The 18,103-nt window shown below is 38.4% G+C and overlaps 1 protein-coding gene across 13 annotated transcripts in view; it reads right to left on the bottom strand.

The window, feature by feature from the left end:
* Nucleotides 1–18,103, bottom strand: part of LOC143725943 (uncharacterized) — an 82,722-nt gene that overhangs the window by 15,990 nt on the left and 48,629 nt on the right. For all 13 annotated transcript variants that reach the window (XM_077218824.1, XM_077218835.1, XM_077218845.1 and 10 more), the window contains 2 exons: nucleotides 2,557–3,275; nucleotides 1,257–1,487 (listed from right to left, as the gene is read on the bottom strand). In XM_077218824.1, coding sequence (XP_077074939.1) covers nucleotides 1,257–1,487; nucleotides 2,557–3,275 — 950 coding nt within the window. The remainder of the gene's footprint in view (nucleotides 1–1,256; nucleotides 1,488–2,556; nucleotides 3,276–18,103) is intronic.

The following is an 18,103-nucleotide window of genomic DNA, read 5'->3' as shown; positions in this document are numbered from 1 at the left end:
TTTCTGACGTCACAAACTACCTTGTAACCAATCAGATCAACGTGTGATCGTCAACGAGTGGATCTCTGAGTGAGTGAGTGAGTGGAGGCGGGGCTCATTTGCATATTCATAGAGCCACGCATACTAAATGAGGCAAGGGTGTCGCGTTACGTTCAATATATTTTAAGGCATGAAGACTTTTTTTTCAAGGTAAAAACATTTAAATATGTCATTTTGGTGATCAAAGATCAAAGAAAAAAATATTGACTACAAGGGGAATTTCACATTATCATGGCAACACGGTGTTTTAATCATGACGAATAATGATTTTGCATTTGCTGATTATTACTCTAGTGCCCAGATAGTAGATATTAATATTCCTTTAATTTCATTAGTCAAATGCTGATTTTAGGAAGGCAGTAGTGTTGTTAACAAACGGCCACTAGAGGGAAGACTTGAACTGAATATTCTTCATATTTGAAGAGATTTATCAAGAACAACAGCCGAGTTAAAACATAATCTACAGACATAATACACTATATTTAGGTTTATAAGGTTCATGGATACTAGATCAAAATTATTTCATATATATAGCTGATGAATTTCTAGCTGATTTTATAGAAAGTCTGTCACAAGAAGCTATTTTTATGACTTTAGAAGCTCTGATACATTTAAGCTTCTTTGTAGAGATACCAACAGTTCAAAAGTTTGGGGTCAGTAAGATTTAAAAAATATATATATATATATTAAGGATGCATTTAATTGATCAAAAGTGACAGTGAAGACATTTATAATGTTACAAAATATTCCATTTCAAAGAATCAAAGAATCCTAAAAAAATATGTATCACTGTTTCTACCAAAAGCTTATTGATAATAATCATAAATGTTTCCTGATCATCAAATCATCATATTATAGTGATTTCTGAAGGATCATGTGACACTGAAGATTGGAGTAATAATGCTGAAAATTCAGCTTTGATCACAGGAATAAATTACACTTTACTATATATTCACATAGAAAACAGCTGATTTAAATTCTGATAATATTTCACATTTTTACAGCATTTTTGATCAAATAAATGCAGCCTTGGTGAGCAAGAAGAAACTTAAAAAAAAAAACAAGGACAATGCAAACTAAAAAAACATGTTGATGCGGTCAAGCATGGACAGCCCACACAAACACAACATCCATGGAGAGAGGAGAGCCGGATTGAGCCGCTTTGACCTCGGGAAGTGCGTTCGGACGTCTCCTCGGTCACATGATTGGAGACTCACCTTGGGCTTGATCTCTCTGGCCGCGGTGCTGGTCGCGGTGGAGGGCCGTGTGGATGCCGTAGCTGGTCGTTTGGTGGCCGGGGCCGGGGTTGGGGCTTTGGGCATTGGGGCTCTTTTGCTGAGGGGAGCGGGTGCGCTGGAGGTCAAGGTCGGGGTCGGGCGTTTGGGGGCGGTGGAGGTCGAGCTCGGTCTCGGCTTGGTAGAACTGGGTTTGATTGACCCAGCGACAGGCTGCATGAATGCACAGCAAACCCAACGGATGGATGGCAAATGATGAACAAAAAAAAGAATAAGGATAAATAATAACGGCAGTGATAATGATAAAGGCAGTGCAGGCTGATCATTTTACATCATGATATTTAGAGGGAACATTGAGTTCACTTCTGAATTAAAAAAAATCTGATCATTTACTAGTCATCCAAGATGGTTATGTGTTTCTTTTCTCAGTTGAAAAGAAATTAATGTTTTTGAGTAAAACACTCCAGGATTTTTCTCCATATAGTGACTTCAATGGAGTTTCAGTGCAGCTTCAAAATCTCGACACGATCCAGCCGAGAGTCTGATCTAGACAAACCAGCGGACATTTATAAACAATGAAACATTTATATACGTTTAACCACACATGCTCGTCTTGCACTAGCTCTGTGACGAGTTACGTAATCACGTTGTAAGGTCACGCGTGTTCCGGTTCAAAATGTAAGAAGAAAAATGTAAAGTAGGTGGAAAAACTCCATCTCAGTTTCTCCTCCAACTTCAAAATTGTTGCTTTACCTTTTTTTTATGTAAATGGCGTTTGACTTAACTTTAGTAAACACTAGGTCAGTACTTCCGCCTGCGTCAACGTTCAACGTGATGCGTGGACCATCACAGAGCTAGTGCAAGACAAGCATTTGTGGTTAAAAAGTATATAAATGTTCATTTTTTTTAAAGAAAATGTCCCCTGGTTTGTCTAGATCAGACTCTTATTCCTCGGCTGGGATCGTGTCGAGACTTTGAAGCTGCACTCTTTGGACCTGCAACGCGTTGGACTCCATTGAAGTCACTAAATGGAGAAAATCCTGGAATGTTTTCTTGACGTGGGGTAGAGTAAATAAGTGATCAGGAAATTTTAATTGTTAAGTGAACTACTCCTTTAATTTGGTCATGTAGGGATGAGATAATGACCTCCAACCCTACATGAGAGATAAATGATTTTTGGTTTGGTTTTGGCATTAATAAGCTTTAAGAACATAAACTCATTAGCAGAAGCAAGAGCAGGAATGCCAGTGGAGGATGACATGACAACAAAGTTCCCACAAACCTTGGTCTTCTTCTCCGGACTGGTCAAGTCTCGTCCATTGGTAACCGCAGGCTTGGCCGCTGAGGGTTTAGCAGCTGTTTTTTTGGCTTTCTCGTCCTTCTCAGCTTTGGCAGGTTTCTTGTCAGCTGGCTCAATCTTTTTTACTTTGTCCTTTTCTGTCTTCTGTTCTTCTTTCTCCTTCACATGTTCTTCTTTCTCCTTCACATGTTCTTCTTTCTCCTTCACATGTTCTTCTTTCTCCTTCACATGTTCTTCTTTCTCCTTCTCTACTTTCTGGTCTGATTTGTTCTCGTCGGTTTTCACTACCTCCGTCTTGATCTCAGTCTTTTCCACCAGATCCACCTTCTCTTTCTCAATCTTTGGAGAAGAATCAATCTTTTCTGCAGTCTCTTTTTTGTCGGTGGTCTTCTCAACCTTCTCAGTCTCATCTTTAGTATTTTTTTCCAACTTGTCAATGCTCTCAACTTTCACTGGCGTTTCAACATTGGGAACCGTTTCATCTTTGCCCGTTTTCTCTAACTTGTCCAGGTCTTTGTTTTTGTCCACTTGAGTTTCGGTGCTTTCTTCTTTGGTTGTCTGTTTGTCTGTGTGGCCAGTTTTGTCTTTCTCCTCCACAGTTTCCATCTTCTGATCTTTGTCTGTCTTGCTGAAGACACCAAAGTCGTCAAACTTTTGGGCATTGTCCATTTTGTTCAACTCCGGCTTGTTCTTAGAGTTTCCTGGTAGAAAAACATGAGAAAAGATTTAAAGATTCAACAACAAACATAACGCATATAGCAATTCATAGCAAAACAAGTAATTTGTTCTTCTTGTTTAATCCAAACGAAAGCCAAACCAAAAGATAAGACATTGTGAAACATTTCTGGCTTTCTTGCCACTTTCGTTGATAAAATAGTAGAGAAAGAACTTGATTAGACAGAAAAATGGATCAATAAAATCAAGAAACCTTAAAAATGAAAGCTTATTTAATTTAATGGGTCATGACATGAGGAATGAAATTTGCTTTGATCTTTTGAAATTGACATATAAAAGATCTTTGTACCATTAAAATATACTGCAAGTTTCACAGCTTAAAACGCCCTCATCATTATAAACAAAGCATTTAATGAAGCTCCAAAAAGAGCTTGATATTGCGGGATCTGTGACATCACACGGGCAAAAATATTTTGGGCTTCCTCTAGCGTGAGACATCAACATACAGTTACACATCATCGCACCATAGGCCCCGCCCTCTGGCGTTCAGTGATTGTTTTGTAAACGAGGCACAGAGTAATGGAGAATTCAAAGAAAGATAAAGCAGCGAATATACTGAATCTGACACCAGCTGCATCCCAAACCGTGAGTAAATGATTCCATAATGCTTTGTCTGTAAATTATGGTATTATATGGATAATGTAAACACTTACGTGCAATAGTATACTATGCAATGACACAAGCCAATCATAACAGTGGCCGTTTACTGACAAGCCTTAAAAGAACTACGCCTTCAAAATGGGTCTTTTCAGGCAGAGGCTCAGAATGAGGATTGAAAATAGTTTTTTTAACTAAAATTTAAATTATATATATTTTGTACAAACAAATATTAACATCATAAGTGAAACTCAAGGAACACATTAAAATACAACCCCCCCCCCCCCCCCCCCCCCCCAAAATCCACGTCAGGACCCCTTTAAGTACACATTTTGTACTGAATTTGAGCCACAGCTAGAAATTGTGTTTGTGTGAAAATTCAGCAGTAAATTAATTCAATAAATATTATTCTCAAATGCTGCACGGATGTGCAATTTTCAGTATAATCTGCATATGCTGCATGGATATAAGCAAAAGTGAAAAAAAAGTGATTTGAGTCCATTCTGAAGTTCAGGTATAATGTGAACACATAAAAACTTCCTTTTCATCTGGTTTACTTTTGGGTCATGATGCTTATTACGCAATGACTTAAGAATGAATTGAATGAATTATGAATTAATTCATAAATGGAGTTTGGAACATAATGAACATTGATTTGAGTGTGAATTATTTTAATAGGTGAGATGAAAGAGTGTGAAGTGACAAGAGACATGAAAAAAGCAGTTATGTAGGAAAATACATCAATATGTAATAATTTGACCTCAGAACCCTGCCGTTGACCAATCAAAATCAAGTATCCCAGAAAGCTGTGTGATAAATGAGAGCTAAATGAGTGAATGAGGCTGAGAGCTGTAATGAGGACAGAGAGATGCTTGAGTTTGGCTGGAGTCCACATGTAATCTATATCTTACAGGCGGCTCTCTGGTCACGTCACATATAACGACAGATCCATGGAAAAGGCTGCTCGTCTCTTTGAGACTCAAAATGTCCTTGTGTTGAAGGACAGAACTGAGTTCTGAAGCTCATAACAAAACAAAGGCTGCAAATATAGTGGGATGTGGGATCAGTGGAAATGATTTACAGCATCATTGAGTTAAATCAATAAAGAAGCTTTAATACCCTGGTTTGCATATTTATTTCACATATTGCAATTGAAAATCTAGTGAGCGTGAAATAAGCATCATTGATATTCCAGCAGCAGTTTGCTTTCGCACATGTAAGCTGCTTCCCAGCATGCAGAAATACTGCATCATGTATTAAAGTTAATCTGTCACCACAGAGCGGTGGATTTCAGATATTTGTAAGAAACTGAGAACTCTTGCATTAAGCGGATCAATTTCCAAATGGCTCAGGTGCAACACCAGTTTCACAATGACGCATCAAAGCAGAGGAGAAAATGCTGAGAGTATGTCAGCGAGAAATGCAGTAAAAGCCTGAGAGCAGTATGACACTGCTCAAGATGAAGAAAAAAATCAGTGTATGAATGTGAAATGCCTACAAAAAGAAAGAGATACTAGCCTGACAGGACCACTTTTCACAACCTCTGGAAAAAATTAGAGCAAATTACCTTCAGAGTTTCCAGCTATATTCTAATAAATAACATATTTTCTGGATAGAACCGTCTGGACTAGTAAACACTATATTTTTCACAATGCTTCTGATTTACTTGGATGTTTCTGAATTGCATAAATGATGCATCATGTCTCTGTGCACTGCCTGGTCACTTTCATTATGGATTTAGACTATTTTGACCTTTTTTATCCAACTATCTGGCAAACAGCTGGTAGTTTTGTATTAAATGTTCAAATGATAAAATAAAGTGGGATTTGTGATGCATGTGTCCTTCTGTTACGCCCATACAATATAGACCCCAATTACCAAGACATCAGTTGCATGCTTTTTCCATTGATCTCAAACACATTTTGCGAGTGATTTTATCTGGCATTGTTTGCTTCCCCTTGAGGAAGGAAACATGTTTCATTCAGACATTCGGTACAATGCATTTACACAACCAGTCAACCAGTGAGAAGAGGACTGACTGATCGATTGAACTAGACTATTTGCACACTCCTCACTGTGAATTACTAGTTAAAAAAACTAAAATATGTTAATTGATAGCATTCGCCATTGCAGGATGCAGCAGCAGAAGATAGCTGGATCTCATTTAAAATAAGGCACGTTGAGGAGAGTTTCTGACCCCAATTTCCTGAGGCAGGTTTTACTCTAGGAAATCAGGACATACATTACTAACACGGTCTCGTCTGGAGCGTGTAATGAGCATGCGTTCGGTAGTGGCGTGATAGTGCCGCACGGAGACACTATATGAACAACCTACAGCACTTCTGCTCCCGCTAATAATCAGAAAGACCATACAGAATGCAATAAATCCAACTTATTCACATATAACTAGAAGAATTGCATTGAAACACTGCATGCTTTCCAGGTTCTTCATTTCTAAGAATGATTATGACATGTTATGCACCTCAAACCTTTCATAAATCATCCTTTTTAAACGCTTTTATCCAAAGAAATTTACATTCCATTCCAGGTGTACTTGATCACATTTGATTAATTATTGGTTTCATTGGGAATCGAATCCATGACCTTGGCGTTGCTAGTCTAATGCCCTACTGTTTGAGCTACATGAAATCCCATCATCATACTAATTATGTACCAAGATCAAGGTCAGATTACAAACTGATTGAGGGTCCGCCATCACCTACCCTCAAAAGTCACAGCAAACGTGTCGGTTTTGTCTCCTGCGTTGTTGCAAGTCCCATTAAGGCCACGTGTTGTCACCGGCACGGGTAGAACGACTCCTTGATCCTTGTCAATGAACGGTCCCTCCAACAGGTCCTCAAGAGGCGAGTGTGGAAAGCTGCTTTGGTCTTTGCGAACGGGGAATGAGGGAAAATGCAGTTCGCTGTTGTTTCGAAGGTCGTTGCGTGTGGCTCCAGCCGATAGAGTCGGTGGTGGAGTCGGGGGTTGATCATCGGATACGGTGAGGGAGCGTTTCATTCCCATAGCGTGAGAACGTCGAGGTCCTCCGATGGGAGACGGCAGCTCGTCGAGTACACCTCCTCCGGGGTATTTATCCGGTAGCTGGAGGCTGGCCGGCACGGAGAGATGCGAACACTCAGACATGGCTCGTCTCATCGCCTTCCTCTGTTGTTCGGCTCTTCCCATTATACAAGGTTCAAGGTCTCCTTCTTCCTCGCTTTCCTCAGCTTTCATCAACTCATCTCTGCTCGCAAGGTAGCTGTCATTGACCACGCCGATAACACAATAGTTTGGAGGCTCCAGAGCCGGTTTCAAGGGTTCGAGTGGCGACGGAAACTCTTCATGACTCGCAGGTGAATCCAGAAGGATCGTTCTGCTGTTTTGGTCCGTCATGCATTGCAACGAAGCCACAAATTTTCCAGGAGACGCAGCTGATGAGGACGACGGGCTTTCCGGACTGTCTCCGGTGCTGCCGAATGACATGCTCGCTGGAACGCTTCCTCGTCCGGGTACGTTGAGCTCAGAAGGAGACTCGTAGAAGCACAGCTTGTCCTCATCCGTCATTCCCGTGGCCCGATGACCACCTCCAAAACCCGCCGGCGCCCCGAGGTCTCCACGTTTCCAGTCCCAACCCGGAGGAGACGCGGACGGGACTTTACAAAGCTCACTGTACTCGGAGAACGGAGGAGCCGGCTGCTGGTTCGAGAGAGAGGACATGCTTTTGTTCCCCTTTCTCTGCTGTCTTTGTGTCTTAGTCCTTGTTTATTGTGTTTATTGTGTCTCAGAGAGATGGATGGATGTGTAACGTAACCTCTTTTGGTGCTGTTGCTTCTGCAGGCGACAACAGACTAACCAGCACTGAGACTCTCACTCTCTTCTCTCTCTCTCTCTCTCTCTCTCTCTCTCTCTCTCTCTCTCTCTCTCTCTCTCTCTCTCAGTGAGCTTTTGCCATGGCAGGAATCACATGCTTTCTAATGTGGCTGTTCATTCGCTGCCCAAAATCAACCCCTCCTCCTCTTTTCTGCCTCTCTCGTTTTCTCCACGTTGTCCGCTCTGCATCCATCTTTTCTTCCCTCCTCCTCTCTCAGATAGTGACACACAACTATCATCCCTGAGGCTTCATGCATGAGAAACGAGGAACGGCTTAATGAGCAATCATTTGCACACAAGATTTCAGAGAGTGTGCACATCTCCCGTATCTCTTTATGCAAGTCTTCATGGGCACCGCAATCTCAACACACACAGTCTGTATCAGTATCAGCTTATCAGAGGTACACATTTGTGCATGGATGCGTCAACTATTATTGTTAATTGTTTTCTACAACATTCTCGTACATATCTTTATTTGTAGTCTGCAGCTCGTAACTAAACAAAGGCTGCAAATATAATAGGATGTGGGATCAGTAACCAACAACATAATTGAGTCGAATCACTCTCTTTTCTCAGGTAAAATCAATAAAGTATTTTAGACATCCGGCAGGAGGATCGCAAGTATGTGATCCTCGAATCTGAATCCCTACCTCACCATTTAAGTGTTAATGTCTTTGTTGCAGCGACTAAATATGATGCATTTCCTGTAGCCGAAACATTTGTCTGTGCATGTCTGAGTGTGAAAGACATGACATCATCACTCCTCCAATCAGAGAAGATGAATAAACAAAACTTGGACAATGCCAGATGACCAGAAAACTGTTATGCACCCACGACTGCATATAATATGCATAGAATAATAATAATTATAATAATAATAATAATAATAATAATAATAATAATATGAACTTGCGATCTATGCGATTCATTTATTCTAATAAATATATAAAGTAATAATTGTTATTTTATTAACACTACAACCATTATTACTACTACTACTGCTACTACTACTGCTACTACTACTACTACTAATAATAATAAAATAATATATTACTATTATTTATTCATCTTACTAAATATTAAGTATTCATAGCATTAAATAAATAAATAAATAAACCAATATATGGTAATACACAAAATGTAGGCAATGTTCTGGGATTAAAACTAATATGTACAGATATTTAACCCAGAAAATTCCTTTAAAGTGGAGAAGTGATAAAAACTCTTCTTTAAAGACATCACTCTGGCCTATATGCTTCAATAAAAAGTTAAAGTCAGTTTTGTCATGAATATTTCATGCTTATCTTATTCAGACTAAAACACTCCCAACACTGAGACGCTTTGTAAGCACACCGTCACCACAAGCAGACGAAGTGTCCGTCAGCATCAGCGCGGTCAGTGCGCTTACATAAGCGCCAACATTTTTGAGCCTAATTTCCTCCATCAGCAACTGTTGCTTCAGTAGAACATACTGTACATCCCACCAAACACGAGAGCGTGACCCGTGGATGAACCGCCACTACGCTGCACTGAAGACGACAATTATCAGATGAAGATTTAGGGTGAAGGACGAGTCAAATCGCATTCAACACCGGAAAATTAACATCTCATTGTGCTTCCCTTTATCTCATCATCAGTGTGGTTTACATGATTAACCAAAGACAATAGTTGTTGCAATGCTACTATAGTTTTAGGCTTGCCTTAAGACACTTAATGTTCGTAATATTATTGATTTGACTACAATGACACTATCGGATGAGAAAAGAGCTGAATAATAACACATCACATTTGATGAATTTTGCATCTGTTATTTTCCCATTTAATACTGTGAAGCTGCTTTGAAACAATCTGGATAATGAGCTATAGAAATAAATGTGACGTGACTAATAAAAATGTGGGCTGTGCAAAGATTAATTGCATCCAAAATAAAAGCTTGTGTTTGCATAATATATGTGTGTAGTGTACTGTGTGTAATTATTTTGTATATATAAATACACACGCATGCACGGATATATTTCAGAAATATTTGCATGAATGTATATATTACGATTACTCGTTGCACAGCCCTAATAAAAATGTTTAGTCACGGAATAATGGAAGAATCCATTCCCATTCATTTAAACTGGAACTATTTTCGCCATGCATTTCTCTCACTAGCGAATCAGAGCTTGCATAGTTCAGAAGGGTGTCACAAACTAGAAATATCTATGAATAAAACATATAAAATCTAATACATTTTTTTCATCTGTTGCAGAAAAGCAACAAGAACAACTAAAACAAAACAGAAACGATTTACAGGCCAGAGTTTCTATTTATAACATGTTTGCAGCGTTGAGTGATGTAGCCAATCACAGACATATGTGTTGATTTCTTGAACGCAAAGATCAATCAGAAGCATTTAAGATACTCTCCTCACCGCTCAAAACGGACTTTTTGTTCAGAGCTGAATTCTGTAAGCTGGCAAATCCTCTAATTATAACAAACAATGTGTAGGCTATATATTATGAAAGATTCATTGTGCAGTCAGCTTCACTGATAATAACAGAGATGTGTGAGATTGCGATGAACTGATGTTAGCTTTTTAGGAGCAACAGCAACCTGTGCTTAAAAAAAAAAATCGAGAATCGAATCGAACCGTGACCTTAGAATCGAAAATGTAATCGAATCGAGGATTTGGAGAATCGTGACACCCCTATTCAGAAGTGCTTCACGTCTGTTTGACAATAAGGTTTACTGAGCGCCCCTTCGTCCACTGAACGAGTCAAATCAATGCCGTGTCCCCGTGCGAGTGGTTGTCCAGGCCGTCAGGGACAGAGACACTGATGATCTCATCTGACCCCATCAGACCCACCGGCCCCGTTACATAAGCTCAGCTGAAAGACATCGCCTGTCTGTCATTGTACTCACACTGAACCAGGAGGATACAGCATTGTGTGGTAAATCTGCCATGAATAATGTCGGAAAAAAACAAAACTGTTTTTTATTCCCTCTTAAAGGGGTCCTGACATGAGAAATCACATTTGCCTTGATCTTTTGATATTTAAAAGGTCTTTGTACCATTAAAACATCCTACAATTTTAATAGTATAAACCATATTTATGTCTCAAACCTAAAGATGACAACCTAAAAATATCTAACCATGTGTAAATTCATAAGTCGACAGCATTGCTGAGTATTTTCTCCTTAAAACTGCAGTGAACCAAAGACAGTCTCAAAAACACGCTTTGAAATCGCTGGTGTTTCTGACGTCACAAACTACCTTGTGACCAATCAGATCAACGTGTGATCGTCAACGAGTGGATCTCTGAGCTGAGTGAGTGAGTGGAGGCGGGGCTCATTTGCATATTCATATAATCATGAATACTAAATGAGGCAAGGGTGTCGAGTTACATTCAAGATATTTTAAGACATGAAGAATTTTTTTTTATGGAAAATAGGTCATTTTGGTGATTAAAGATGAGTTAATGCATTAAACGACATTAACAAATGAGACCTTATTGTAAAGTGTGACCAATAAGTAAAGAAAGTACAGGAAAAAAAACATGCCTGTTTAAACTAAGCAATAGTATAAAAATGAGAAACCAGAGCAGACATACAGCCTGACCTACATGTATGTGCATCTCTTGGCTGACCTGAATGTGTGGTTTATGTAGCATAAGGCTCGAAGCGACTTTTGCAACATACTGATGAAAAGGCCACAGATTGAACACAGATTGAAACGGACAGCTGAAGAATTGCAAATAAACACAAGCGTTGCGTTTGCTGAAGCTTGCACACTTTAATCACACTACGAGATTTTCCTCCTAGTAACTGATGTTAGGAATCCAAAACTTATAGAAGCAGCAGAAACAGGGATATAAAAAGAACAAACACAGAGCTGCATTCCTCTCCTCTTTAGTCGAACGGCTAAAACATTTATCAATGTCACAGTGAAGAAAAAAAACCCCACACAGGTGGCCAAAAAGAGATGAAGTCGGGAGGCTGCGAGAACGTAAAGCCAGAGAACTCGACTGAGACCGTCCACCCAGATGCTATTTTTAGCACATCACCCCTCCTCCTCCTAAGAGCCAACATCGTTTCCTTGGTAGCCCTGATTCCTTAGGTCTCCTAAGCAACTGCCTCCCGTTGCCACGGCAACATGAGCCTTGTCAACGAAGGAGCAGGTAAGGGACCACATGTCCAAAAATATAATAGAGTGGAATTATGGGAAAAGCTGGAGGTTCAGTGATACATTCAGTTGTTGCTGTTGTTTTTTTTACGTTTATTTTATTATACATAATGTTTTACGTGATTATGTAATAATTTAATGAAAGTTAACGATCAGCCCAAAACCAGCTTTAACCTACCTAGTAAATTCCATCACTAAAAACGGCAGAACTTGCCTTGCCGTAAGAGTTAATAATGTTATTCCTTAAAACTCATCTTTAATCACCAAAATTACATATTTAAATGTTTTTACTTTGAAAAAAAGTATTCATGCCTTAAAATATCTTGAATGTAATTCGACACCCTTGCCTCATTTAGTATGCACGGTTCTATGAATATGCAAATGAGCCCCGCCTCCACTCACTCACTCACTCACTCACTCAGAGATCCACTCGTTGACGATCACACGTTGATCTGATTGGTTACAAGATAGTTTGTGACGTCAGAAACACCAGCGATTTCAAAGCGTGTTTTTGAGACTGTCTTTGGTTCACTGCAGTTTTAAGGAGAAAATACTCAGCAATGCTGTCGACTTATGAATTTACACATGCTTTGTGTTAAAGCGTATTAAAAACACCACATAGACATATAAACAACATTAAAAGCTGGATTTTCACCACAGGGGGACTTAAATGGTTTTAAATGTTACTAGCTTCGGAATGTTCAGAGAACATTAGAATTAATAATGTTTGAAGAATGACAAAACGGAATGTTCACGTAATCAAGAAAAGCCACTTTAACGGTGACCTGATCTACTAACCCTGTGCCAAAAGCACCGTTCTTTAGGTTTGAGACTTAAATAGGCTCTTTTGGCTCTGAGACTTCCAGCCTCTACTACAGGCTTTACAATCATTAATCCGGTCAAGCAAACACACATCCTGCTCTTTCTCTGCTAACAGCCATGACGAAGTAAACTCCACACACTGCTCTCCGGTTAAAAATAACCTGCGGGTGACGTTCAATAGTTCGTCTGAACAGGAGACAGATCAATCAAACATTTTTCGGCATCAAGCGTCAGTCATCATGAGCTGAGCTCAATCCAGTTGTTCAATGCTGCTATTAATATTCTGATAATAAACTCCATCTATTTATTGTCACTCAAACTCGAATGCTAAGATCTTCTTAAAAAACGCAGTGTGAAAACCGTCTGAAGGCATGTTCTGTTTAATTGTTTGTGCTCACCAAGGCTGCATTTCTTTAATTAGAAATACAGTAGAAAATGTGAAATATTATTACAATTTAAAAATGACTGTTTTCTAAGAGATTTTTTGAAGCATACAAAGTTCAAAAGAAAAGCATTTATTTGAAACAAAAATGTTTTGTAACAATATACATGTTTACTGACACTTTTGAATTAAACATTCCTTGTGGAAAAAAACATTAATTTCTTTCATAAAATAAATAAAATGTATTTTACTGACCTCAAACTTTTGAATCATTATTTCTGTTCCAAATATTCAAATTATCTCAAATGTTCTGGGATAAAAGTTTATAGTTTGAATATAAAGCAATCAAAAAGCAAATCACAGTTTGAAAGTAACTTGGCGCTTCAAATAACAATTGTATCAATTATATCGTTACACCGGTAGGTGGCGACAAGTGACTGTTAAAAAATTAATTTCTCATTGAATCATTACTTCGAGAGATTCGTTCAAAAACGCTGATTCATTCAGTAATGAAACAAGTGAAGTCTTTATGAGTGAGTCATGAATCAATCATTCAAACTATTTTTTTAAACAATTCATATAGATTAATTAAACATTTTAAATAGACTGCAGCAATTACCGTTTTTGTTATTAATGTTTTGTTATTAATTAATGTTATTTTGTTCAGTTGTCTGTTCAGAATCGTGATTCTGTTTGAAACAAAAACATGATTCTCAATCCATCCAGATTTACTTCTCAGCTCTACTTCTAAGACACCTTTTTTTAGAGCCAAATCTGAAGCAGCATTACTTGTGTCCTTCACAGCAATCCCAGAATGCATTGCAATAACTACTCAGATCTCAGAGAGTGAAATGGTGCAGCAAGTGAACGTCACTGGTTCAGTTCTGCCGAAATGCTTCATGTCAGTTGGGAATACAGAATTTTTATCATCTGTTGTATCATATTAGCTGGATTTCTGACTATGTTTAAAGCCAGTTTTCTGCATCAGTGAGCAGAAGGTAATTATTCTGTTGATCACAGCCGGTCTCTTTTCTTCTACCGCCTGCCAAAGCACGAGCTACAGCAACTGTTGCAGAAACCTGCCTTATTTACATATTTGCATAATTAAGACATTTGTGAAGATATGGAGTTATATTATCAGTGATGTTACGATGAGCAAACCGTGACAAAAACCTTCTGATTGAACAAGTCACATGGCATGAAACACTTATGCCCACTTTCTCAGCATCTTTCCTTGTTACTATGGAAACATCAGCTTCTTTTTCAGTCGCCGTGGCAACGAGACCGGCTCCACACCCTCCCTGGAGGCAGTCTGTGTTTACAACAGTCGATGCATTGACCTTTACCGCTCCATCATTCTGCTGGTCTCAAACACTACGGTTATCATAACCTTTGACTGTACAAACCCATTTGAATTCAGTGACGCACATACGCAGAACAACGACTGGCTAAATGTTCATTTCGGGGTAAATGACGTTCACTTAGTAAGTGTACCAAGAACTGAAACAGAATAGATATTTGTGCCGTCGGCAGTTATAAACATCCTGACAAAATCCACAAATCTGATGACCCCAACTTACAACTACTGTTCAATAGTTTGGGGTCAATAAGATAATAATATAATCAGTCAGCTAATCATCATATTACAGTGATTTCTGAAGGATCATGTGACACTGAAGACTGGAGTAATGATGCTGAAAATTCAGCTTTGATCACAGGAATAAATTACACTTTACTATATATTCACATAGAAAACAGCTGTTTTAAACTGCAATAATATTTCTCTATTTTTACTGTATTTTTGATCAAATAAATGTAGACACTGTGAGCAGAAGAGACTTATTTTAATAACATAAAATCTTATTAACACACCTAACTTTTGAAAAGTAGTTTATATGTACTACATAAATAAAATAAATACAATAAAATCAAATTTCAGCTGCTAATTCAAGTTAGCCATGGTCAACCAATATGCAAATATTATTTATATTTCTTTATAATTTTCCTGAGTAATGAGAGTCAAAACAGAAATTATGTAAAAGAGCTGCATGATTCTGGATAAATTGAGTATCATATTTTTTTTGTTGGTTTCAAAGATCACAATTTTTACTAGAGGTTCTGACAAGACGTTAATTGCTGACGTCTATTTAAAATGTTTAATTAATCTGAAGATTCAAAATGACTCAATGACTCACTCATAAATACTTCACTTTTTTCATTAGTAGATGAATCGGCGTTTGTGAACGAATCTCTTGAATGAATGATTCAATGACAACAGTCACTTGTCGCCACCTACTGGTGTAACGATGTAATCGATACAGTCGTTATATGAAGCGCCAAGTTACTCGTAAAAGGTGATTTGCTCTATTTTGATCACTGCCGTAACCATCAATGAGATAATTTGAATATCTGTAACACAGAAAATAAGATACTGTGTGTTTGAAAAGACTGTTAGTGAAGCCGTTTTATACCTAGATAACCGAACTGCTTTCTCTGGCTCTAACAGAGGGGGCCAAATCATTGTAATTTATGAATTAGATCGTGTGGGTGTTTGAATCGAGATCGCAATCTTTTAAAGATTAATCGTGCAGCTCTATTATGCAATGAAAGACAGCAATATTTGGTGATTTACATTTCGCCCTTCTACACAAAAACACTATCACAACACTACAGCACATGCTTTTTTTGTGGAAACCTCAATCTCATAGGGCGTTTCGTTGGGTCGGGTCGGTGGTGCCAAGAGGCCGGTGGCTCCATACGCCCGTCTTTCACTGTGAAGCTTCTCAGTAGGGTTTGATGATGTAAGATGTAGGGCTGAAACAACTAATTGATTTAATCGATTAAAATCGATTATTAAAACAGTTGTCAACTAATTTAGTCATCGATTAGTTGCTAAATAACGTATTTGCCGTAAGTGGCTCATTTCGTAAATATTTTAAATCTGCGGTGACCAAAGTGTGGCAGTAATGAGCCACCGGAGGTTTTACTCAGCCAGTACAGCAGGAGAAGTAGCGAATAGCCAATAGCTGGCCTCGTTTTATGTCACGTGCTTCCCGCATAGCGGCTCTGAGTCTCTGCAACATTCAGCGAGACGGCGGAGGCAGGCGGCAGTGGAGTAAGCTCGAGAAAGAAAAAGAAAAAAGCGGAAGATAAGACTAATCGAATGAATTAACCAACAAATATATAAATAAATAAATTAATAGATGTTCAGCTTCTCATCTGCGGTGATGCGTGTTGCAGTAGCGCCGTCATATCTGGCTATAACATTACATATAGCCTATATAACATGCTCTCACTTGTTTATTTTTTAGCATTTTTGGGAGGAGTAAAATTTACATGTGGTTTCAACAACCAGATAAATTTACACTTGTCCAGTTTGGTCTGGAATGGGTCTCAGATCTCCTCCTGAAGCGGTTTGAGCGATCAGATTCAAATCCGTCTCGAATGCGTTTCGGAGGGCATTTACACCTGGTCTTTTTTACGATCTGATAGCTATCCGATCTGAGAAAACAATGCTACTGTGTAAACAGCTTTGTTTACTAAACTTCGGGACAGTCACACTAGATCTATTGTGTCTCGAGCATCAGGTTGCGCAATCAGTTCGCTTGCAACATGTTATGGATTAAAATAGCGCTACCAAAGAAATTAAAACGGTGTTTAAAAAGTGAAGCACTAAATATAAAGGCAGTTAATAACAGCAGCAGTAAAGATTGTTTTTTTAGTCACTGTAGTCAGTGGTTTTCAGCGCATGCTTGTGCACTAATGCATCATATTTCCTGTCCTTTTAATCAAGCCTGTTAGCTTGCTGCGTACCTCCATTTCGTTCTCTTTTTATAGCATTTGTCTACTATTAAGTTTTAATTCTTTTTCAAACGCAATCTACTGCGACTCTACTACGTTCACATGCTTGTTTTCAGTCTTTCTATATTTAATTTGTCAATATATTAAGGTTTAAAATGTAAAAAATAAATATTATATTAGTAAAACTCAATGTGTGGCTTTTGCACTTTTTAAAGTACACTTCTACACATAAATACCCTGATTTAGGGGTTTTTTTTACCCTGATTTTAGGATATTATGTATGACACAAACATGAAAGAAAGAGGGAAACTGTCCTAAGGTATATAACGGAAACTTCCATAACAAAAACAAACAAAAGAAAACTTAAAAAACAAAAAACGTATACCGAGTGCAACCGAATTTAACAATGCAGAATGTTTTTTATTGTATTTTGACTCAAATGCAATAATTGCAATATTTAAATATCGATATTGCAATATTTTGCAATGTGCTGTGTACTTTGTCCCTCTTTTATGCTTTAACACAAACCATGTGTAAATTCAAAAGTCGACAGCATTGCTGAGTATTTTCTGCTTAAAACTGCAGTGAACCAAAGACAGTCTCAAAAACATGCTTTGAAATCGCTGGTGTTTCTGACGTCACAAACTACCTTGTAACCAATCAGATCAACGTGTGATCGTCAACGAGTTGATCTCTGAGTGAGTGAGTGAGTGAGTGAGTGGAGGCGGGGCTCATTAACATATTTATAGAACCGCGGATACTAAATGAGGGAACAGTGTCAGTTCACATTAAAGTGAATTCTATTATTCCATGTTAGTTAATCATCTGAGAACATATACCCAGGGGGCAAAACACCTGTTTTTTTAGGAAATCAGACATGGGCTGCTGTAAAAGGTTGTCATATAAAAATGAAATCTATGATGTCTGAGGATCACAACCTGTGTGGGCAACCCGGTCAACAAGCTGCTGGAAACTTGTAATTTGGGTCAAAACAAGGCTACCTCAAATTCTGCTCCCTGGAATCACACAATAGTCCAGTCATTTTATGAAAAAAGGTTGAACAAATTGCAACTGAAGCAAACTCAACTGATTTTGTTTAGATTTTGAACTGATGTTTAGATTTGTTGTGGTATTTATGCAAATTAATACATATG

The sequence above is a fragment of the Siphateles boraxobius genome, unplaced genomic scaffold (genome assembly GCF_051911475.1).
Source record: "Siphateles boraxobius isolate OS27281-9 unplaced genomic scaffold, OSU_SipBor_1 12, whole genome shotgun sequence".
In the NCBI taxonomy this organism is placed as follows: Eukaryota; Metazoa; Chordata; class Actinopteri; order Cypriniformes; family Leuciscidae; genus Siphateles; species Siphateles boraxobius.
The sequence above is the reverse complement of the archived record's forward strand: the minus strand, read 5'-3'. Positions and strand labels throughout refer to the sequence as shown.